At 39.7% G+C, this 23,721-nt stretch overlaps 2 protein-coding genes across 8 annotated transcripts; one reads left to right on the top strand and one right to left on the bottom strand.

The window, feature by feature from the left end:
• Positions 1–986: 986 nt before the first annotated feature.
• LOC119560212 lies at positions 987–1,780 on the bottom strand. 2 transcript variants are annotated; one of them, XM_037873572.1, is made up of 3 exons: positions 1,633–1,780; positions 1,359–1,573; positions 1,153–1,294 (listed from the first exon to the last, which is right to left on the bottom strand). In XM_037873572.1, exons 1-3 carry the CDS (start codon positions 1,736–1,738, stop codon positions 1,292–1,294), a joined length of 324 nt encoding a protein of 107 aa, XP_037729500.1. In that variant the 5' UTR covers positions 1,739–1,780; the 3' UTR covers positions 1,153–1,291. The 2 variants fall into 2 exon arrangements, with proteins under 2 accessions (XP_037729499.1, XP_037729500.1); XM_037873571.1 differs by having other exon boundaries at positions 987–1,573.
• Positions 1,781–6,734: 4,954 nt separating this feature from the next.
• On the top strand, positions 6,735–20,143 carry LOC119560551 (glutamine--fructose-6-phosphate aminotransferase [isomerizing] 2). Of its 6 annotated transcripts, none has more exons than XM_037874061.1 (9): positions 6,735–6,864; positions 12,094–12,144; positions 13,933–14,130; positions 15,145–15,600; positions 15,800–15,826; positions 16,012–16,035; positions 17,192–17,313; positions 18,684–19,523; positions 19,582–20,143. In XM_037874061.1, the coding sequence occupies exons 2-9, from the start codon at positions 12,138–12,140 to the stop codon at positions 19,954–19,956; spliced, it is 2,049 nt and encodes a 682-aa protein (XP_037729989.1). In that variant the 5' UTR covers positions 6,735–6,864; positions 12,094–12,137; the 3' UTR covers positions 19,957–20,143. The 6 variants fall into 6 exon arrangements, with proteins under 6 accessions (XP_037729989.1, XP_037729986.1, XP_037729988.1 ...); XM_037874058.1 differs by having other exon boundaries at positions 17,156–17,313; XM_037874060.1 differs by having other exon boundaries at positions 15,797–15,826.
• The last annotated feature ends 3,578 nt before the right edge of the window (positions 20,144–23,721 follow it).

The following is a 23,721-nucleotide window of genomic DNA, read 5'->3' as shown; positions in this document are numbered from 1 at the left end:
TAAAAATCAAATATAATCATTTTACTTACGATGTAAATATGGAAGGGCTATTATAAGGTTGAATTTCTGGAGCAGGTCCTCCAATCTTCCTTGTCACTCATTAAACACACCGCACAGTTCCACCATATACAGAGAAGTGAGTTTGCAGCGATATAGACGCCGCTTATAGTAACCTATAGTCAAATTTTATTTTTTTATGACAGAAAACTTTATATTCTAATGAATAAAATCACTTTTAGCGAAAAAAGTATTTTTTAGTAGATCAAACTAAATTTCGAATTCAGCAAAATTCACTTTCGTTCATCTGCTTGAGTGGCGGCTAGCACCAAACTGATTAAAACTTAAGATAAGATAAAACAAAAAAGTTCCGAATATATAATTCGAACAGAAAATAGTGCACGGAAATAATTGATAAGAAGAGGTTTAGCCTATATACAATTTTTCAAAAAAAAAAATTATTGCAATTTAATTAACTAATTTTTTTTTAATTTTTCGACCTTAACTCTCTACCGCAGTGTATGCGGTAGAGAGTTAAGGTGGAAAAATTAAAAAAAATTAGTTAATTAAATTTAAATAAACAAAGCTAAAACGATCAAATATGTTATAAGCTTTTGTTGAATTATAATAAAATTAGTTAGTTTTCCACTAAAATACCCAATTTATATTTTTAGTGATTTAGGAGCGCTCATGTCTCGTAAAACAAGGTAATCTGTATTTTAGATGGTTGCTTAGGCCGACAGGCGAACTTCAAGAAGTTTTGTTGCTTCTTCAAAAAATTTACGTATGGTGCGCTACATTCTGTCAGTCTTTTTTAATAACACTGATTGGAATGGTTTATATTTGCTTTTAAGCACACACAATTCTTCTAAAAACCGGTTTATATGCTAATAATGACTAGTTTGGCCAGAATTGCACAAAGGTGGCCATTGTCAAAACATTTAACGTGCGGCAGGTTTTAATCTCTTCCGCAAAAATTTAACATATTCTAATTTAAAAAGTGGTTGAATCGGAAATCTACAGTTTACTGGATACGGATTATGTCTAAGATTAATATATTTAAATTGAACTGCTGCGTACAAGTTTCCTTGGACTTTTACTTAGGCTTAAGAAAGAATAGCGGGCAATTAATGGCTGGGAGATTGAAAAGTCGTATAGAAATAGCCAGTCGTTGCGGTCGTCGTAGAGGTGACTTCAGGTAACAACGTGGTGTGGTCGATTGGGATCACTGAAGTCATGCTTGTATGGACTGGATGCTCGGGACGTATTGTTGGACTCGGCGTTTTATCAGCACCTACTGTGGTTTTCGTATAGACGAGTTGAGTAGTGCTAGTATCATCCGGAGTAAAGTCTGTGTTTACCTCCGTAGTGTGATGTGTTAAAGGCTTATCCGTCGTGGTTGTGGAGCTGAAGAAAGTGACTGACTTGTTCAAGCCGATACGAAAGCCCCCGACGGAAGACTTGGCCTGCGTTACGCTGTTGAGCAGCTGAATTTTGGAAGAGATGAGGCTAGAGATTAACTGAGTGTTATAGGGCGAGGGCCCCACGGTGTTTTGGTAACTTCCACTGGAATAGCCTAAAGTCAAAAAAATCGGATTATTTTGGTATTTTACTTGTAACTGACAAAAGATTTACCAACGCTGGGTGCGAAAACCTTGAAAAGAATAGGTTTTGTTTCTGCCATAGTGACCGCAGTGTATGCCAGCAGGGCCAAAATTGAAATAGTTCTGAGCATGGTCATGGCTTCTACGTTATGACTGTTGCCGATAATCAACGCTCACTTTTATACCGCTCATTGGAAGACGCATCAGATTTGTTTTTGTTATTTGATGGTTGCTGATCGCGCTTAGGGAGGCAAGCACTTCGTTTCGATGCTTGATTTTGGAGTGGTTAGCATACATACAAACATCATACAGGTATCCCTGGATGAGGCCACCGGAGTTATAAGGTGATAAGTGATAAGTAAGCAATCGTGGGATGATAAATTATTGTTCATACGCTTAGTTTTAATCTAAAACAACGATCGAACAATCATAAGCAAAAAAAATCTTCAGAGTTATTATTGAAAAAAAGAAGTTGACTATTTATATTTTATCTTCAGCTTAATAACAGTAACTAAATTGTTTACTAAGTCGCGCTATAAATTATAAATAAAATGTTTGAGGAATTCTGAAAAATGCTTATAAAATTGTGTTTTGATTGATATAAAAAAGGTGGCCAAATTAAGAAGGCCGAAAAAAATTACTTACCTTCGTTGTGTAAGCCTTAATTCGAATTATATAGCAATCGCAGAACTAAAAATCTGCGGTGATGGTATTGCAAAATTTAAAAAGATTGCTTATCAAGACTTTAGTAACTTCAATTGGTTTGGGAGGAAAGGCGTTAAAAAAGTGAAAATTAAGAAAATTGTAGCTGTAGGAGCAGGTTTCGAGTCCCCAGGTTATTAATCAAGTTGTATTCTTACTAAGAATAAGCGTCGGATGATACCTTTTTCTTCTGGCTGTATTAAAAAGCTCGATATATAAAACTTTTGTTCTACGACTTTTAAAAAAAACCTCTAGTTTAGCGGGAAACCCAAAAAACTAGCTAGATTTTAAAGGCTTATAGTTTCTAAAAAAATAATGCTACTTGCTATATGTCGCTGAAAATCTTTAAGTACAAAAGATTTAAAGTATTGACGAAACGTTTTTTTAAGCCCCTTTTTGTCTATTTTCTAAAAATTGGTTCGAACGATTTATTTTTAAGTTCCAAACTATATAGCCCGCGAGATTCCTCAACTTTGATCCATAACAGTTTTTTTCACAACAATTACCGTTTGGAAGTGCAACCCGATTCAGATCAGTATACTTGTCATATTATATATGACAACTATGCAACATTAATTTGACGAGACAAAATTCTTATAAGATATTTATACCCGTTACTCGTAAAGTAACGTACGCCCACTCTAACGCCCACAAACCGCCCAAAACTGGCTCCTGCAGTTTTGATGCTAGAATAAAAATTTTAACTGAAATGTATTGTTCTCATCAATACCTATCGATTAACCCAAAAAATGTTCGCCACGCCCACTTTAACGCCCACAAACCGCCCACAAACTTCGAATCGTAAATATGAACGCGGATATCTCGGAAACTATAAAAGAAAGAGAATTGGGATCTTAGATTTAGATTCCGTAGCCTTGTTTTGCATCCATTGATACTAAAGCGTGTGACGATCGCATTGCCTTGCCATGTTGTGGGCCAACCTTGGAGTCTATGTCTGACTTACTTTTGCTGAGCTCGAATTCCTCGCAACGTCGGTCTAAAAACTTTAGTAGATCATCCACAGACGGAGATTCCAGTTCCCGGCTTCCTTCGATCCATTTGCGACGGGTTTCAGCATCGATGTTGGCTAGGATGAAGTGCATAATCCAGCAGTCCCTATTAGTTTGCCCTGCTGCATCCAGGCCGCGTACAATTTCGGTGGCTCCGTCCGTCACCTTGCGGAGAACCGTTACATCTGCTCCGGCGGTCGAAGGTAAGGAAACAAATGTCTCCAACAGCGTGTTAACAATGTGACGTGGTCTATTGTACCGATCAATTAGGCAGGTCCAAGCAGCCTCGTAAGCTGTATCCGTTATTGGCATATGTCGAATAAAGTCAGCTGCTTCTCCAGTGATGTACATTTTCAAGTAGTGCAACTTTTGTATTGCTGTCAAATTCTGTTTGCTATGGATCGTACTCTCGAAGATGTTTTTAAAGACTGGCCACTCCTTGTAGTCGCCAGTGAATAGCTTGATGTGGATTTTTGGCAGTTCATTATGCATTACATTTGCTGCCCTTAAAAGCGTTGCTTGTTGCTGCTGTTGTTGTTCCAGAATACGAACTAGGTTTTCGTTTCCCACTCCTGATGCCATTTATGCCGCCATATCAGGGTTGCCAGATTGTCTGAAGTTGTTGCCTTCTTTTTCATTCTCCTGAGATTCTTCACAGGTGCGTATGAGGTTGCGAAATAATGTGCTCGCTTGTAAGTTCTTGTCCTCGTACCTTTCGTTGTCGATGGCTGGATCGACGTACCCTTCCTCTTCGTCAAAAAGGGCCTTTTGGTCGCTAATGGACTCGAATTCTTTCCATACGATGTTGAGCCTTTCCAATGAAACTTGTATTCCATTTTGATCCCGCACGTGGGACGCCGTGAGCATCCGAGTAACGCTTGCCCTCGCACGACTTGTTTATTAGTAACTAAATTTGGCTAGAAGGACCAAAGATATGGTGTAGAATTAAAACGTTTTATTTCCCGATTTGAGTGGACTGTATTTCATTTATTATAGTTTGTCACATTTTCGTGGTGTCCGAGGCTTTCGGATGTAGTCTTAACTAAGTCATAAAAAAATCTCTAAAGTGTGACGTAGCACCAAAATATATTAGAAAGGCAAAGTTAGTATTTCTTATACTAAAAGGAGAATAAGATTCAAAATTAAATAACTGCTGTAATGCATTCATCAACAAATTATTAATACAACAAGGAAGAACGCTAAAGTCGGCTATCAGATACCCGTTACTCAGCTAAAGGGACCAAAGGGAAATGGAGATATGCAAGTAGAAAACCGAGATTGAAATGCGCCACCTACCGGCGGTAGACAGTTTTTAGCGCTATGGGCGTTAGAGTGGGCGTGGAAAATTTTTGGTGGATCAATCGATGATAGGTATTGACGAGACCAATACATTTCAGTTAACATTTTTTATCTAGCATGAAAGTTGTGGGCGCCACAGGCTTGGGCGTACAAACTTGCGCTGCGTACAAGGCTACGGAATCTAAATCTGAGATCCCAATTCTCTATCTTTGATATTTTCCGAGATATCCACGTTAATATTTACGATTTTTTGAAGTTTGTGGGCGACTTGTGGTCGTTAGAATGGGCGTGGCACACTGATGAAACAAACTTGCGCTACGCAGGAATCTCAGGAATCTGCATGCCTAATCCCAGTATTGAAGCTCTTATAGTTTCCGAGATCTCAGCGTTCATACGGACACACGGGCATGGCTAGATCGACTCGGCTAGTGATCCTGATCAAGAATATATACACTTTATGGTGTCGGAAACGCTTCCTTCTGCCTGTTACATACTTTCCAACGAATCTAGTATACCCTTTTACTCCACGAGTAACGGGTATAAAAATATATAAATTATGTGTGGTATATTTTACATAAAAAATTTTTACAACAAAATCAAATGACCAAAAACAAAAATTTTCAACTTTCTTCTGGTTTTTAATACCCTTGCAGAGGGTATTATGATTTCAGTCAGAAGTTCCACAATAATATGGAAATTATAAAATAACAATTGCCCACAAAATAGGAATTTTTGGCAAGCAATAATCAGAATAACAATCAAAATCAAGGAAGAACGCTATAGTCAAGTACCTCGAGTATCAGGTACCCGTTACTCTGCCAAAGGGACCAAAAGAAAATGGAGATATGGAAGCAGCAAAGCGAGAAATGCGCCACCTACCGGTGGTAGACAGATTTAAGCGTTGTGGACGTTAGAGTGGGCGTGGCAAAGTTTTTTTGTATCAATCGATAGGTATTGACCAGACCAATACATTTCAGTAAAAAAAATTTATCTAGCATGAAAATTGTGGGCTCCTCAGGCTTGGGCGGTTTGTGGGCGTTAGAGTGGGCGTGGCATATTCGCGTAACAAACTTGCGCTGCGCTCAAGCCTACGGAATCTTAATCTGAAATCCCATTTCTCTATCTTTGATATTTTCCGAGATATCCGCGTTCATATTTACGATTTTTTGAAGTTTGTGGGCGGTTTGTGGGTGTTATAGTGGGCGTGGCAAACTTTTTTTGGGTCAATCGAATGGTATTGATGAGAACAATACATTTCAGCTAAAATTTTTATTCTAGCATCAAAACTGTAGGAGCCACAGTTTTGGGCGGTTTGTGGGCGTTAGAGTGGGCGTGGCACTCTGCTGAAACAAACTTGCGCTGCGTAAGGAGCTCAGGAATCTGCACGACAAATCTCAGATCCCAGATCTCAGCGTTCATCCGGATGGACAGACAGACGGACAGACAGACATGGCTAGATCGACTCGGCTAGTGATCCTGATCAAGAATATATATACTTTATGGGGTCGAAAACGCTTCCATCTGCCTTTACATACTTTCCGACGAATCTAGTATACCCTTTTACTCTACGAGTAACTTGATAAGTCTGATATTTTAAGGTTTTGAAATCATGTATATATTTCCTGTCGAATCGTGGCTCCACAATTGCCCAGGGCCACACAAAAACTTGCTTTCTTGCACCTTTTTTGGTCAATGGCGCCACTGCACGTCGTTTAAAGATGTCGATAAAACAGAAATGTCCTGGAACTATTTTGAAATTGGACACAACAGAGTAACGAACATCTGATATTTGAGGTACTCGATCGTAGGCATTCTTTCTTGTTTATTTCTGGGATGGGCGAAAGTTTGCATAGTTTTTTTATTTTTAACGTTTGACCACTTTAAATATATTTAAGTTTTATTTTTAAGAGTGCAGCTTACTCCCTAAGAGTAACAGCGTTGAGATTGCAGTAAGAGGTGGTAAACGACTTTGCACGCTCTCTGTGAGGTGTGCGTGCTGACGGGGAGTTGGCCAGACTCTTTGACATTAACGATCGTTGCGGATCGGGCTATCAGCGGTGCCAGTGGCGCAGCGGCAAGAGGCCTCGGCCTATAAAAGAGCCACATTTAGTGCGCGCTGCTTTTAAAGTAGCCTCAGTGTTATTTTAACAGCGAAGTTGGCCAGTGCGAGAGCTGCCTGATCCAAACCAGACCCAGCCACAACCAGTTATACAGCAAAGAACGGGCACTGCAACCCAGCGGCAGCAAATCAAGTAAGTCTGAGCTTAGTAAAGAAAATGAAAAGTTGTTATAAGCGAAGGGTTTTAGAAGCACACATCAGCTGGCGAGTAGGAGTTTTCGCCATTAGACATTCATAGCGCCAATTTGCTCTTGTGAGACTGGAACGCGACGTTGTGCGCAATTGAATTACCCAATCAGTGGATGAGGTGATATCGATGCCAGCGCAGCAATCTTAATTAAATTTTTTAGTAATATAAGAGCGAAAATCCAGCTTCAAAAAACCTGCTTAAAACTCGAATTATCACACAAATTTCGATGGTCTTACATAAAATACCTGTTTGGGCACCCAACATTTAAAGCCAGCCCAACATATGATTATTTATAAATTTACCTGTCGAATAGGCTGACAAATTTTAGTTCCACTTTGAACACATTCCGCAAACCACGACCCATTTTTTCCGATAAATAACAGTCGCTTTGACACAACAAAGTGCACACACAACTGCCAAGCAAGCTGTGTAACCAAACTAAATTTGCGGCCTATGCCAACAGTATATCTGTTTTCCCCCACTTATTTAAACTTCCACCTTTGTACAAATCATTGGACTTTTTGAGCGAAGTATAGAGCCTCTCTGACTATTCAATACTGCAGATGAATATTTTCAAAACGTTTTATTTAAAATTGTTTGGCAATGTGATCCGAAATCAGGAAGATGTTAAGTGGTTACTTGTCACAAATTTGAAGATATTGATGTTGTAGAGATGATGTAAAATATTTTAAAATGCATTTTATTCGCGTTTAGGGTGTGTCAAAATAAATTCCTTAAATTACTTATAAGAATACGTTATCTTTTCTCTACAAATAATAGGTCTAAACAAATTTTCCCCTCTACCATTTAAAAGTGTACGGATATAAAATATAAGTATGCAAGCTTTGTTTACTTTCCTTGCCCTACTCTACCCTAGTTACACCCAGAGAAAAAGTGCAACTTAAATTAAATACGTTTACTTTTTAATCAAGTATGGGCAAATCATATTTGTTTATTGTGTTAGTATGAAAAGGGTTGAACCAAATGAGAAAAACACAACATTTCAATATTTCGCATTTATAAAAGTAATTTAATATGCATCACTGTGGACGGCAGTCCACGTAGTGACAAACGCGCACCAGGAGAGTGTGCGAGGGCGACTATCACTGTTGACGGCAGTCCACGTAGTGACGAAGCGCACCAGGAGGGTGTGCGAAGGCTAATTCTGTACATACACGAAAAAATGAAAATCTACAGTGTTCGTCCGATTGTTACGAGTTATACATCACTCGAAAGGTATTGCAAAAACTAAAAGGGGCCGTTGGGAGATAAATACACAAGTTCATAAGACTAGTTGTGTTCTCACTAAAAATACGCGTCGAATGACACCTCAGTTGTTAAAATTCAATGCTCTGTTAAAACGTTATACGCAAAACAAGATTTTAGCGAACATCGTAAAATGAAAATTTTATTTTGTTTGTCAGTTTGTCCCAAAACGGTATTTTTTGATCCTCAAAGTTCTAGACGATGTTAAAAAGCTTAATATAAGAAACTTTAGTTCTACCACTTTTGGAAAAACTCGCTAGTTTTGCGAAAAAAACAGCTATAAATAGCTAAATGTCGTATTGTGAATTTCTAAAGCTACATGCTTGTGCTACATGTCGTTAGACAGGTACTTCGAAATACTTTATACGCCTTTTAAACATGATTTTTCTAAATACCATTGTTTAAAAAATAAGGGCAACCCTTTTATACCCGTTACTCGTAGAGTAAAAGGGTATACTAGATTCGTCGGAAAGTATGTAACAGGCAGAAGGAAGCGTTTCCGACACCATAAAGTGTGTATATACTTGATCAGGATCACTAGCCGAGTCGATCAAGCCATGTCCGTCTGTCCGGATGAACGCTGAGATCTCGGAAACTATAAGAGCTAGGCTATTGAGATTTGGCGTGCAGATTCCTGAGCTTCTTACGCAGCGCAAGTTAACGCCCACAAATCGCCCAAAACTGTGGCTCCTACAGTTTTGATGGTAGAATAAAAATTTTAACTGAAATGTATTGTTCTCATCAATCAAAAAAGTTCGCCACGCCCACTTTAACGCCCACAAATCGCCCACATACTTCAAAAAATCGCAAATATGAACGCGGATATCTCGGAAAATATCAAAGATAGAGAAATGGGATTTCAAATTTAGATTCCGTAGGCTTGAGCGCAGCGCAAGTTTGCTACGCGAATATGCCACGTCCACTCTAACGTCCACAAACCGCCCAAGCCTGTGGCGCCCACAATTTTTATGCTAGATATAAAATTATAGCTAAAATGTATTAGTCTTGTCAATACCTATCGATTGATCCAAAAAAAAGTTTGCCACGCCCACTCTTACGCCCACAAACCGCCCAAGCCTGTGGCGCCCACAATTTGTATGCTAGATACAAAATTTTAACTGAAATGTATTAGTCTTGTCAATACCTATCGATTGATTCAAAAAAAAGTTTGCCACGCCCACTCTTACGCCCACAAACCGCCCAAGCCTGTGGCGCCCACAATTTTCATGCCAGAAAAAAATTTTAATTGAAATGTATTAGTCTCGTCAATACCTATCGATTGACTTAAAAAAAAAGTTTGTCACGCCCACTCTAGCGCCCATAACGCTAAAGTCTGTCTACCGCCCACATAACCATATATTGAGATCAGGGGTAGGTGGCGCATTTTAGTCTCGCCTTGCTGCTTGCATATCTCCATTTCCCTTTTGTCTGTGATAGTAGGTACTCGACTATAGCGTTCTTCCTTGTTTTTAAATTGAACCACAAATTTTAAATTTACAAACAAAAGAACTCGTTGGCCGTACAGTGCACTGCGATCGTGTTTCATCTTTGGTGGTAGTGCTCGCGCCCACATAGATAGAAATGATCTTATCTTGTCCGTGTTCGCAATAATGTTCGTCATAGATGGCATGCTTAAAGCAATAACCATTTTTGTTTTGCCAAAAGGCGATAAGTAAGAAGGAAAAGATAACAAAAGTTTTTCGAAAACTGAGACGTAAACATGTATGCAACAGGAAGAAGAATGCGTTTCCGACCCCATAAAGTGTATATATTCTTGATCAGGATCACCAGCCGAGTCGATCTTGCCATTTCCGTCAGTCTGTCCGTCCGTATAAACGCTGAGATCTAGGAAACTATTAAAGTTAGAAAGATGTCCGTCTGTCCGTATGAACGCTGTGATTTCGGAAATTATAAATGCTTCAATACTGGGATTCGGCATGCAGATTCTATTCGTCCATAACGCTAAAGTCCGTCTCTCACCCATATAACCATATATTGAGATCACGGGTAGGTGGCGCACTTAATTTTGCTTTGCTGCTTGTATATCTCCATCTCCGTTTGGTCCCTTTTGCTGAGTAACTGGTATTTGATAGTCGAGACACTTGGCTATAGGGTTCATTCTTGCCTTTTATTTAAAAAATATCTAAAAATAATGTTGTCTTATCAAGTTAATGTTGCATTGTTTTGGGCATTCAAGGTAAGCATGATATCATATTGAATTGAATCGGGCTGCACTTTTTATCGCTTCATAACTATCAAACGCAGTTTTTATGACAAAAAGTGTATAGATCAAAAGTTGAGGAGTCTCAAGGGCTAGATAGTTTAAAAATTTATAAAAATATTGTGTGAGCCAATTTAGAGCCAAGCTAAGGCAGCGTACTAAATTACATTTTCAGCGACAGATGGCACGTATCTGTATCATTAGTTGTTTAAAAACTATAAGCCCTTAAAATCTATTTTTTTACATTTCCCGCTTTTTTTCCAAAAGTCGTAGAACAAAAGTTTACGATCTCGAGCTTCTTAATACAAACCCACAAACAAAGGGACAAAAATTTTCATTTTGAAAAGTCCCTCCAAATCCGGTTTTTGGAATAACTATTGAACGGAGCTTTGGATTTTAACAAACGAGGTGTCATCGCCATATTATTTTATATTATATATTATTATTTTTAATAAGAATTAAACTAAGCTAAAATAACCTAACCACCAGCTCCAGTTTTCCAATTTTTTACTTTTACTCTTCTATGGTTTTTTCTCCCAAACCAATTGAAAATGTTCTACTCGTGGTGAGCAATCTTTTGAGTTTTAGCAATACCTTTCGATTGGTGAATATCTCGTTATGGTCGGACCATTTCTGCAGATTTTCAATTCTGTGGCTATATATAGAAGTCGCCTTCGCATACTCTCGTAGTGCGCGTTCGCCACTATGTGGACTGCCGTCCACAGTGATTTTTAAACCAATTAATTTCAATTTAATACTTTGGAAAGTATTCCTTTAATACTCATTTTATCGACACCAAATCGATACTCAATAGTGTTCAATTAATGGTATGTTATTCTTTAGTGACATATATATATAAATTTGGTGGTTTTTGAATGAGATCATGGATGGTTATGTCTATATCTATAACATAACAATTTAGCAGTTCAACACACTGCACTCACTGGGGAGTGAACCTCTGACTTCTTGGGACTTGCGAATTTCGACATTTAAATAATTCATGTAACAATAGTTTTTTCTATGACTATTTTATTTTCGGTGTATTTAACCGGTAGAAGGAAGAGTTTCCGACCTACTGAAAAATATACATGTATTCTTGATCGAATCACTAGCCGAGTTGTTTCTGTTATCTTGGAAACTGTAAGAGCTAGCCACTCCTGTTAGTTAGTTCGATGTGGCAAGCCCACTCCAATGCCGACAATGCTTTAATTTATCTGTCTAAAAGTATAAATGAGATTTCGTTATGTTTATCAATTCTCTACAATGGTTCAAATCGGACTATTCCCAAAAAAGTGATGACCATTTTAAGTTATCGCTGCTCTGGCTCCGTGATTCGTACCTGAAGGACGATTTTTTGATATTTGTGCTCGGTCTTTTTTTCAAGTCAATTGAAATTTGGGTAAATTGAGTGAACGTGGTACACTCGGATTACAAACTAGAGCTGAATACGAAGCGAAGGAACCTGAATTTGAAATCCCAACTCTCTTGCCATTATAGCTTCCGATATCTTATCGTTGTGAAATGAATAGATCTACTCGAAATATTTTTTGATTCAATTTATTTTTAATCTAGTGTTTTCGAACTAGGTTACGACTACTCATCTACAAGTATAATACTTTCAAGAATATTAGCAATTTTCCTAAATGGTGTGTGTTTAAAATGAAGTTTACAATTTTTCTTTACAGATATCAACGCAGATTATATCATATTTACTACATAACGAATAAAAATGTGTGGTAAGTAAAAGATTTATTCCTAATAACTCATTTGATTTATAATACTTGTGGATGGACGGGGTAAACCAGTTTACTTATTTAAACCATTCCTCATAGGGCAGCTTAATTTTCTGGCGAAGTTGAGCTCAATGAAGTAAAATGGAAATTTACAATTTATTAGCAAAGGACCAATTTATACCCGTTAGTTTTACGGTAAAATGGTATGTTGCATTCATTATAACGTATGTAACAGGTAAAAAGAAGCTTTTCCGTTTGGGTAAGGGGACGAATAGGGTAAGGTGACGAACCTGTCAAATCTCAAATGTGACGTCAACATTTCAAAAAATTGTAGTCGACTTCTCCTATTGTGCCGACAATGCACATTGGGATGAATTGCCTTTTTTGGCATAAGCACTAATTTTAAAGATACGGACTTTATTTTTTTTACGTAATAGTGAGACTAAAGCGAAATTTCGGTTTTCATTATTTTTTGATTTTGACCACGCCCATATGAGCCACCCCCTTCCGCGAAGGTAATTTTAACGATACGGACTTCAATTTCTTTGTACATAATATTGACCATTGTAAAATTTTAATTTTAATCTTATTTGATTTTGACCACGTCTACATAAACCATCCCCGGCTTGCGAAGGTAATTTTAAAGATACGGACTTAAATTTTTTTCCATTAATATTGGGACTATTGTAAAATTTTGGTTTTTATTCTTTTTTGATTTTGAACACGCCCAGTTAGCCGCCTCAAGCCGGCGGTAGCAAAGTATCTAAACCCTCAAAACTGCACCAAGCGCTACAGATTGGTACGATTACCTAAAGATTTTGACCGATAAATTGTGTTTTAATTTTCACTGAAATACAATCTTTAAAGATGTGGGCGCCAGACCGACATAAGCGTTACTCTTAATACCAACTTTCAAGCTTTTATAGTTTTCGAGATCTCAGCAATTATGCGGAGGGGCAGACTGGCGGACAAATGGACATTGTAGCTGGATCGACTCGGCTAGTGATCCTTGTCAAGAACATATGTATATACTTAATGGAGTCCGAAACGCTTTCTCTTACCTGTTACAAACTTTTACGCGAATCTTATTATCATTATCTCATTAAGTTGGTGGAAACTGCTGCATAGTATATGAGTACAATTAAAGCTTCTTATTCATTACATAATTTTAATGAACTACAGGCTATTTACTTCAAGCGCAGGGTCAAAAAATCATTAAGCAGGCCAAAAAATCCACGCATCCCTCTCTTTAAGCCCCTACTGCAAACTGGTTCCCCAATCCACATGTATACCGTTTATAACTGGTTTGGATTTTGTAAAAGCAGGCTGCCTTGCTATATGTAACATTCCACGTTAAGCTTGATACAAAATTTTGGATCAAATGTGAAAAAAAATCGAAATATTTTTTAGACATATGTGAAATACAACAAACCTTATATGTCAAGATGTCAAGTACGTGGGGTCCATCGTTTTAAGCCCTTTAAATAAATTATGGATTACGGGTTGTTGTGTTCTTTCGATTTTTTCTTATTTCGAATTTGTCTGAGACTTTACCCCGAATTCTGTGTCATATATGACGTGGAATAGTCCCAGGCTATGTTTTAAAATGTTTCAAATTGATGTCCAAATAAATTAAACTTTTAAACTTAGACTCTATTCAAAAATGTGGTTTCTAATAATATGTATTATTAGAAAATTTAAGATCCGAAACTTAAAATTCATCTGAATTTTGTTTAAATACGGATGCCGACAGAACATGAATATTGATCTCACCACACTTTATGACAACAGGAATCTTTGCCTATCTGAATTACCTGACGCCCAAGTCACGCCAGGAGGTGCTTGATCTGCTGGTCACGGGCTTGAAGAGATTGGAGTACCGTGGCTACGACTCGACCGGAGTGGCAATCGACTCACCGGATAATAAAAACATCGTGATGGTCAAGCGAACGGGCAAAGTCAAAGTTCTTGAAGAGGCGATTCAGGAGCGTAAGTACTGACATAGACACAAAAGTATTTTTAAAAAAAATAGTTCTTAAGTTATGACATTTTTTTTAAGACTCCAAATCTTGAGTTGCTGCGACGGAATTAACTTAATTTATTATATTTATAATAATATATTAATATATAATATAGTCGTCCGATTTTGATAAAATTAAATTTAAAATAATGAGCTAATTAAAAAATGTTATTTCCAAGCGTAGGAGAAAGAAAGATATAATTAAAATAAAATTTTTTCCGATTATTCCTATGGGAGCTATAAGATATAGTTGTCCGATCCGGCTGGTTCCGACTTATATACTACCTGCAAAAGAAAGAAGTCTTTTGGGAAAGTTCAAGCCCGATAGCTTAAAAACTGAGAGACTTGCTTGCGTAGAAACGGACGGACAGTTGGACTCGGCTAGTGATCCTTATCAAGAATATATATTCATTGTAAGGTCGGAAACGCTCCCTTCTGCTTGTTAAATACATTCCGACGAATCTAGTATACCCTTTTAATCTACGAGTAACGGGTATATTAATGTGGGGGCACCTAACGACCATAGGTTTTATTCCTCGATGTTCCTCATATAAAGTTTCATACTGAAGAAGATAAGTTAATATAAAATTATTATTTACCATTTGTTCATAAATAAAAAGTAGAAAGGTTCCTTTAATTGGAGTTCAATAGCTTAAGAAAAGATTATTTCCAAATGAGAAAGTCACTCGAATTGGCTAAGCCGGAACAGTATCCTAAATGCAATACAGTAAATCGATCGAAACTGGAAACCCGAATATGCCTATTTCTAATTCTTACTAAAAATAGTGTCTGAATATAAAAAATGTTTTAAGAAAGAATGGCTTACGATAAAATACTATATACATATATTCGAAGATCTGGACTTACAGATAATAATAATTTTATAATCGTTTTTTGAAAGCTTTCTATTTCTCTCTATTTCGGTGTGCAATAGAATAAACCATATTATAAGAAAACCGTTTTTGTTTTTGTTTTTGGAATAGATTTCAGCGGAGGCGAATACAGCGAACCCGTTTTGACCCATATTGGCATCGCCCACACTCGATGGGCTACCCATGGAGTTCCATGCGAAAGGAACTCCCACCCACATCGTTCGGACGAGGGAAACGGATTCGTGGTGGTACACAACGGCATTATTACTAACTACAACGATGTGAAGACCTTTCTGTCGAAGCGTGGGTATGAGTTCGAGTCGGACACGGACACAGAGGTATTCGCCAAGCTGGTACATCACCTGTGGAAAACCCATCCCACCTACTCGTTTCGCGAGCTGGTCGAGCAGGCCATCCTTCAAGTGGAAGGCGCCTTTGCCATTGCCGTGAAGTCCAAGCATTTTCCCGGAGAGTGTGTGGCCTCGCGGCGTAGTTCACCCTTGCTGGTAGGAATCAAGACAAAGACACGCCTTGCCACGGATCACATTCCCATTCTTTACGGAAAAGGTATGTTGACCAGTGAGTCGTCAGCTTTCTCTGTACTCGCAAATGCAGTTTCTTCACCAGCCATATCCTTTGTCTTCTATCTATATGTAAATAACTGTCCGTGTGTCGGTTTGTTCCATATGGCAACCACCACATTGAACTCTCTTCCCATCCTGCCTGCTGCAACTGTGCCGCTTTTGGCGTCGATGTCGAAAAGCAGATGACAAGAAGCTAAATCCCGATCAAGGTAGTCACCTGACTAACCCGTATGCTTTTCAAATCTATAATATGGTGCAATGGGACTTTCTAAGCACTAACACAAACTTGCTTAAGATTTTTCCACTACTGTCTTTTTAACATATTCTTTGCCTATATTGGTTCCACAAATTATTAACTTAATATATTTTGTTTTATCCTCTTTCATTTGTTTAGATGCCGACTCTGGCAAACAGCAAGGTAACTACAGCATAATGTTTTTTAAGCTAATTAATGTAGCTCTTTCATGCTTGGTTTGGTCGGCTTGTTGTGCTGGGAATCCTTTTTAAGCTCTGGTTGCAATCACATGTACAATTCAAATAGAGGGCGAAAGGAATAAAGCTTCACACCATTTGAGCTCTAAGTATTTTCTGCTTTTAGTATATGTAATTAGGGAGTTTTCGGAAAAATTTTGAATTTAAAGTACACAACAACTAAATTCTTGGTAAAATGATCAAATTCTATGTATGTTCTTTTTACAATTTTTTCAAATCTGTTTATTTTGTTTTGATCTAATAGGATCTTATAAATTAGTATATGCATTCTGTGTTGTGCAGTACGGCTGCAGGGCAATGTTTCGCCCAGCCGAAGCATATTGCGGATCCAGTCCTTGCCTCTCTTTTTTTGCTTTGTTGGCCCCTTAGTACATGGCGTACCATAGTACCTTAGAATAAGAATCTATATAGAGACACCATCTTCTATGCCCGAGCATCTGCACAATCTCCATTATGTGCGAAACAGCAGCAATAGTGGTGAGGTTCAAAATGTTGTTCAAAGAGGTACTTGGCGATGAATACCGATAGTTGAAAAACAACAGAAGCAAAAGATTCATTAGGTGTGAGCACTGGACCTTGCACAAATTACAACATTTTTTTAGCCACAGCTTACCGATATGATCCTTTTTTTTTATTGTAATATTAAAATATTACCCAAAGCACTAATTCAAAAACTCACACATTAGCTTTAAGTACTTCGTAATGTACTGATATAACCCACTTGTTTTTAAAGATAAATATGCTAGTAAAATGAATTACATCAAATTGATATTTATTTCATTGAATTTATTTTTTTCATTCCACTCTTCGCCGAAATTTTTACTTTGATGCTGGAAATAACTCAATATACATTAACCCCACTCACAAACACGCTCCTGCTCTTGCTCACAACGGGTGCCATTGCAATGCGCTTTTCGGTTTCCATTGCCTTGGTGGAAACATCGGCACGGCATCAATGCCACTGCTAAAATTGACCTTGTATATGCAACTGTACATCAAATGCAACGAAACATCATACCACTCAATTATAATGCAAAATTAACTAGAAATTCGTCCGCATGGACAATCCCGTGAACTGCCAGTGCTTCCGCGATCGGAGAGCACTTCGGAATTTATGCCTTTGGAAGAGAAGGAAGTTGAATACTTCTTCGCGTCGGACGCCTCAGCAGTTATCGAACACACTAACCGGGTGATCTATTTGGAGGTAAGATTCAAGATTATTTCCCATATGCATAAATTTATTCGGACCCATTAATTTAATTTGAGTTGGCTTTTACAAATATGTAATTTTTTCAATCTCTTGATCTCTGGTGAATTGAACAATACAATTTTAAGCAGAGATATATAATGCAAACTCTTGGCTTTGCTACTTGTATATCTCCCTCGCTCACCCCGAGTGCTCCCATTACACTTGTCTTAACGGTCGTCTGACAGTCGTCGGCAGTAAAAGGGCATACTAGATTCGTCGGAAAGTATGTAACAGGCAGAAGGAAGCGTTTCCGACCCCATAAAGTATATATATTCTTGATCAGGATCACTAGCAGTCGATCTAGCCATGTCTGTCCGTCTGTCCGTCTGTCTGTCCGTCCGGATGAACGCTGAGATCACGGAAACTATAAGAGCTAGACTATTGAGATTAGGCGTGCAGATTCCTGAGCTTCTTACGCAGTGCAAGTTTGTTTCAGCAGAGTGCCACGCCCACTCTAACGCCCACAAGCCGCCCAATAAAAATAAACTGAAAAAAAAAAAAAAAATTTTAACTGAAATATATCCACAAACTTCAAAAAATCGTAAATATGAACGCGTATATCTCGGAAAATATCAAAGATAGAGAAATGGGATTTCAGATTTAGATTCCGTAGGCTTGAGCGCAGCGCAAATTTGTTACGAGAATATGCCACGCCCACTCTAACGCCCACAAACCGCCCAAGCCTGTGGCGCCCACAATTTTCATGCTAGATACAAAATTTTAACTGAAATGTATTGGTCTCGTCAATACCTATCGATTGATAAAAAAAAAATGTTGCCACGCCCACTCTTACGCCCACAACGCTGAAATCTGTCTACCGCCGGTAGGTGGCGTATTTCAATCTCGCTTTGCTGCTTGCATATCTCCATTTCCCTTTGTTCCCTTTAGCTGAGTAACGGGTATCTGATAGTCGAGGTACTCAACTATAGCGTTCTTCCTTGTTTCTTTATCATTTTGATGTTTATTGAACACTATTATAAAAAAAATTAAATACCATTTGCGCTTCTACGAAAAGCTATGTGATAAAGATGTCCGATCTACACAATTTCGACTTATTATTATCTGCAATACAAATAAGACTTTTTGACAAGATTCATACAGTTGGCGTTAAGACTAAGAGACGAATTGGTGAAAAAATATATATTCTTAGTCGTCGAAAATGCAGTTTCCCTGCTTTGCGAATGTCTGACTGAAAATAAAATACTGCCTGGAATGGTATTAAAAGTTTATATTCTTGGCCTGCGCCCTGTGTCTTGTGCCAACCATATACATATGTAAGATTTTAGCTAGCTGTTTTCACTGTTTGCATAAATACATTTTTTTAGGACGACGACGTTGCCGCAGTTCGTGATGGTACTCTGAGCATCCATCGGCTAAAGAAGAGCCTGGATGACCCACACGCACGAGAAATCACTACCTTAAAGATGGAAATCCAACAAATCATGAAAGGAAATTATGACTACTTCATGCAGAAGGAGATTTTTGAGCAGCCCGACTCCGTGGTCAACACGATGCGCGGACGAGTTCGCTTCGATGGAAACGCAATTGTACTCGGCGGCATCAAGGACTATATTCCGGAGATCAAACGCTGTCGCCGCCTGATGTTGATCGGGTGTGGAACCTCTTACCACAGTGCGGTAGCCACTAGGCAACTGCTTGAGGAGCTTACTGAGCTGCCCGTTATGGTCGAGCTGGCTTCCGACTTCCTGGATCGCAACACACCTATCTTCCGCGACGACGTCTGCTTCTTTATATCGCAGTCCGGAGAGACTGCAGACACCTTGATGGCCTTGCGTTACTGTAAGCAGCGAGGAGCGCTGATTGTGGGCATTACGAACACCGTAGGCAGCAGCATCTGCCGCGAGTCGCACTGTGGAGTACATATTAACGCCGGCCCGGAGATTGGAGTAGCATCTACTAAGGCCTACACCTCGCAGTTCATTTCCCTGGTGATGTTCGCGTTGGTTATGTCCGAGGATCGTCTTTCCCTGCAGCAGAGACGGCTGGAGATTTTACAGGCGCTGTCCAAGCTTGCGGACCAGATCCGAGCCGTTCTCAAGCTGGACTCCAAAGTTCAAGAGCTGGCCAAGGATCTTTACCAACACAAGTCGCTCCTGATAATGGGTCGTGGGTATAATTTCGCCACCTGCTTAGAAGGCGCCTTGGTAAGAAACCACCTTAGTCTTCTAAAATTCTCTTTAATCCAGTCGAAACGCTTTTCAGAAAGTCAAGGAGCTTACCTATATGCACAGTGAGGGCATCATGGCTGGTGAACTGAAGCACGGCCCATTGGCCCTCGTGGACGACTCCATGCCAGTCCTGATGATAGTACTTCGCGATCCTGTCTATGTCAAGTGCATGAACGCCTTGCAGCAGGTTACATCTCGCAAGGGCTGTCCGATTATAATCTGCGAGGAAGGAGACGAGGAGACCCAGGCATTTTCCTCCCGCCACCTAGAGATTCCACGCACCGTTGACTGTCTGCAGGGAATTCTCACCGTAATTCCAATGCAACTTCTGTCCTACCATATTGCAGTGTTACGCGGATGCGACGTTGACTGCCCCAGAAACCTAGCCAAGTCCGTTACAGTTGAATAGATCAACTGGAATTTCGGAACCTTAAGTAGTTAAGTACTACTTTGAATTTTTGTTTGATAATCTCCGCGTGTCCTCGGTAAACACATTACATACATATTAAAGCAGTTACATGTTCACATTACCATCATTATGAAACACTCCCAAGGAACACAACATTAATTAAAAAATTTATTAACTGAATTGATAATAATTTTGAGATCTCGGAAGCAATAGAAGCTAGCAAGTTGGAATTAATCATGTAGACTTTAGAGATTCTTACGCAGCGCGAGTTTAATTCAGCATGGTGCAACGCCCACTATAACGCCCACATGCCGCGGAAAACTGTGACTCCCAAAAGTTTGCCACGTCCACTCTAACGCCCACAAGCCGCCCAAATCTGTGGGGCCCACAATTTTCATGCGCTGAAATCTGTCTACCGCCCACAGAACCATATATTGAGATCAAGGGTAGGTGGCGCATATCAATCTCGCTTTGCTGCTTGCATATCTCCATTTCCCTTTGGTCCCCTTAGCTGAGTAACGGGTATCTGATAGTCGAGGTACTCGACTATAGCGTTCTTCCTTGTTAAATCAAAATCTATGCTATTTTTATCGTATCTAATTTTTTTGTTTTATTTTGTTATTATCTAGAATTAGTCTAGTTTTTTTATGTGCTAGTTCTAGTCTAAACTTAGATTCTTTAGCATAATCATCTAAGTTATATGGCGGATCTACAGTATCTACGCCATTATATTTTATTGGTTTGCTGTTCTACCAAATACCAGCTCATATGGACAATAATCGTGTGCAATAAAGGGTGTAGTGTTAAAACAGTAAGTGAAGTATGGTAAGTAACGTCCCAATCAGATTTGTTGAGTGATATGTAGGACCGGATGAATTCATAGAATGTTCCATGACTTCTTTCTACGGTTCTTACTGTCTGATAGTGGTGTGTGGTGGATGATACGTTTTCGATTTCTAAATTTTTACAAAAATTCTCTATTATTGAATTTTTATATTCTTTCCTCATGTCCGTAATGAACTTCTTCATTAAACCGGACTTCGAAATTAAATTTTCTAATATAGCTTTGGCTACAGTTTTCGCACTATTGTCTGGTATAGGTATTGTGACAAGATATTTTGTAAGGTCGCAGTACGATGCGATGCCGGCTAGGAATTCTGGAGTCTTACTTCACGCAAGCAATAGCAGTTCATTCTGAGATTGAGACGTTGGATCCCAACGATAGCGGTCGCGGAGAATTGGAGGACAGTTATGTCGAGACGAGCAGCATTAGACGCAATCAAGGCGTTTTCAATATCCGACGAAAACTATCCTAAGGCTTTGCAGCGGCTTAATGAAAGAGCTCCAACCAGTCGATAAATCAAACGCAGCTTCAAGGCTTGGTGGACAAGGCGTCTGCTATGTATGGAGCACTGGAATCACCGGCTCAAAAATTGCCCAGGACATGTTGATCTACATCACACCCGCAATAAATGGAACGAGTCGTTGGATTTCGAAAATTTGACAAGCTGAAGGGATGGTTCGAAACTGCTGGAACGCCATTGTCATTATCTTCAATCAAGCAACCCCCCATCACAAGGACCAGTCCATCCAAGCAAGCCATCTCGAAATCTGTCGTATGGACTTAAATCATCGATCGCAATCACTCAATCTGCAGCTGGCCACAAACTTTGGATGCACAACATTCAAATCGGTTTCGGTTTGAAACAGTTAAAAAATTTAGCTAATGCCTCAATTTTCTCGGCAGTGGTCATCGAATCGCTCAGTGCTCATCAAGGAGTCGTTATCGCAGCTGCCATTAAGCTCATCACACAATGTTGCATCATGACAAGGACATTCCGGCCATAGAAGCGCGTCCTGACAGCCGCGCAGACTGTCTAGTACAGCGATAACGTTTTCTCATCTGCACTCTGAACCAGGACAAATTATCCTAGCCACGGCCGTGGTTCTGGTCGAAGTCGCATCAGGAACATACAGGCCTGGCAGAGCATTGCTTGATGCATGTTCTCAGGTGAATCTTATCAACGAGGAGTTCACCCAAAAACTTCGTCTTCGTCATGAAGAATTCAACATGGGAATCCGCAGCGTTGGAGACTCATTAACTAATATAAAGCAGTTGGCCACAACAACCATCCAATCGCGTATCACAGATTGTCACTTCTCGCTGGAGTTCTGTGTCATCGGTCACATCTCGTATCAGCCAGACTCTGAGATTGACATCTCTTCTTGGAATTTGCCCACCAACACACCTTTGGCAGATGATAGATATCATGAATGGCCCTAAAGTCATTTACCATTCGCTTGCCGTTGGGCAAATAAAGCTCACACCTCACTTGCCAATACTTCAAAAAACATTGTTCGGCTGGGTCATCGCCGGTCGATGTCAACAAAAGCAGCAGCAAGTTTCGGACATTTTTATGTCAAGCACAGTCTCCATTGATAACCACTTGCAGAAGCTTTGAGAGCTGGAATCCGTCGCTGTCCCACCTGAGAGTCTACAACCGCATTACAAAATCTGTGAGGCGCTCTATACAAGCACTACAGTTCAGGATTCCCACGGTCGCATAGTAGTCAACCTTCCCCTTAAGGATGATCCCTCTCGTCTTGGAAACTCCGCTGAAGTGGCCCGTCGACGATCCTACGCAATGGAACGCCGCATGCTGAAATGCCCTGAGTTCAAATCCCAATATGTCTAATTCATGCAGGAATATCAGGCACTGGTCACATTGGTGACCAATCCAGCCCTTCACGAGTCGCATTACTATACACTCCACCAATAGTTTTGAAGCCATCGAGCACGTCTACCAAATTGCGAGTGGTTTTCGACGCTTCGTGCACAACAACTTCGCAACTGCCGCTTGATGACCTACTGCTTGTGGGTCTCACTGTGCAACCGGATCTTTATCTGCAGCTTCTCAAATTCAGACTGTTTCAATATGCCATGACAGCTGACGTGACAAAAATGTACAGGCAAGTCCTCGTCGATCAAAGCTTTCGAAAATATCAAAACATATTTTGACGAGGTTCCCCAGATGCAGAACTGCAGACGTTCCAGTTGAGTACCGTCACTTACGGAACCGCCGCTGCAACGTATCTAGCAATGCGCAGTTCACACTATTTGGCTGACAAGTAAAAGGAGGAATTCCCGACCTGCGCATCGGTTATCAAATCATCGTTACGTGGACGACCTGCTTTGCAGAGCAGACGACATACACACCTTGCAACTCATCAAACAATAAGTCATCGATGTTCTTCAAAAGGGGAACTTTCCGTTGACCAAGTGGCACTCAAGCCGCCCTGAGTTCACTGATTGCAAGCCCACGAAGAGACTCAACACATGTGAGGACAATGGTTCAAGCGCACCCGGTGTCATTTGGAATCAACTCGATGATGCGTTTCTGTTCACCTTTGCTTCAAAACAACCAACCTTGCCAGCTACAAAGAGATCCATCTTATCCATCGCATCATCACTCTTTGACCCCCTTGGCCTTTTATCACCGATAATCATCGTGGCGAAAATGATTCTTCAGGAACTGTGGATACTCAACCTTAATTGGGACGAAACGGTTCCGCAATCCCAACATGATGCATGGACCGACTACTTAGAATCCTTGAACATGTTGCCAACACTTAAAGTACCTCGGTATTGCCTGCAAAATGCCAATAGCAACATTCAACTGCATGGATTTTGCGATGCGTCCATCAGGGCATACGGATGTTGTGTGTACGTGCGAACCGAAGTACCAAGTAACATCACCGTTCGGC

This window comes from Drosophila subpulchrella, unplaced genomic scaffold (genome assembly GCF_014743375.2).
Source record: "Drosophila subpulchrella strain 33 F10 #4 breed RU33 unplaced genomic scaffold, RU_Dsub_v1.1 Primary Assembly Seq354, whole genome shotgun sequence".
In the NCBI taxonomy this organism is placed as follows: Eukaryota; Metazoa; Arthropoda; class Insecta; order Diptera; family Drosophilidae; genus Drosophila; species Drosophila subpulchrella.
This window is presented reverse-complemented; position numbering and strand designations above follow the sequence as displayed.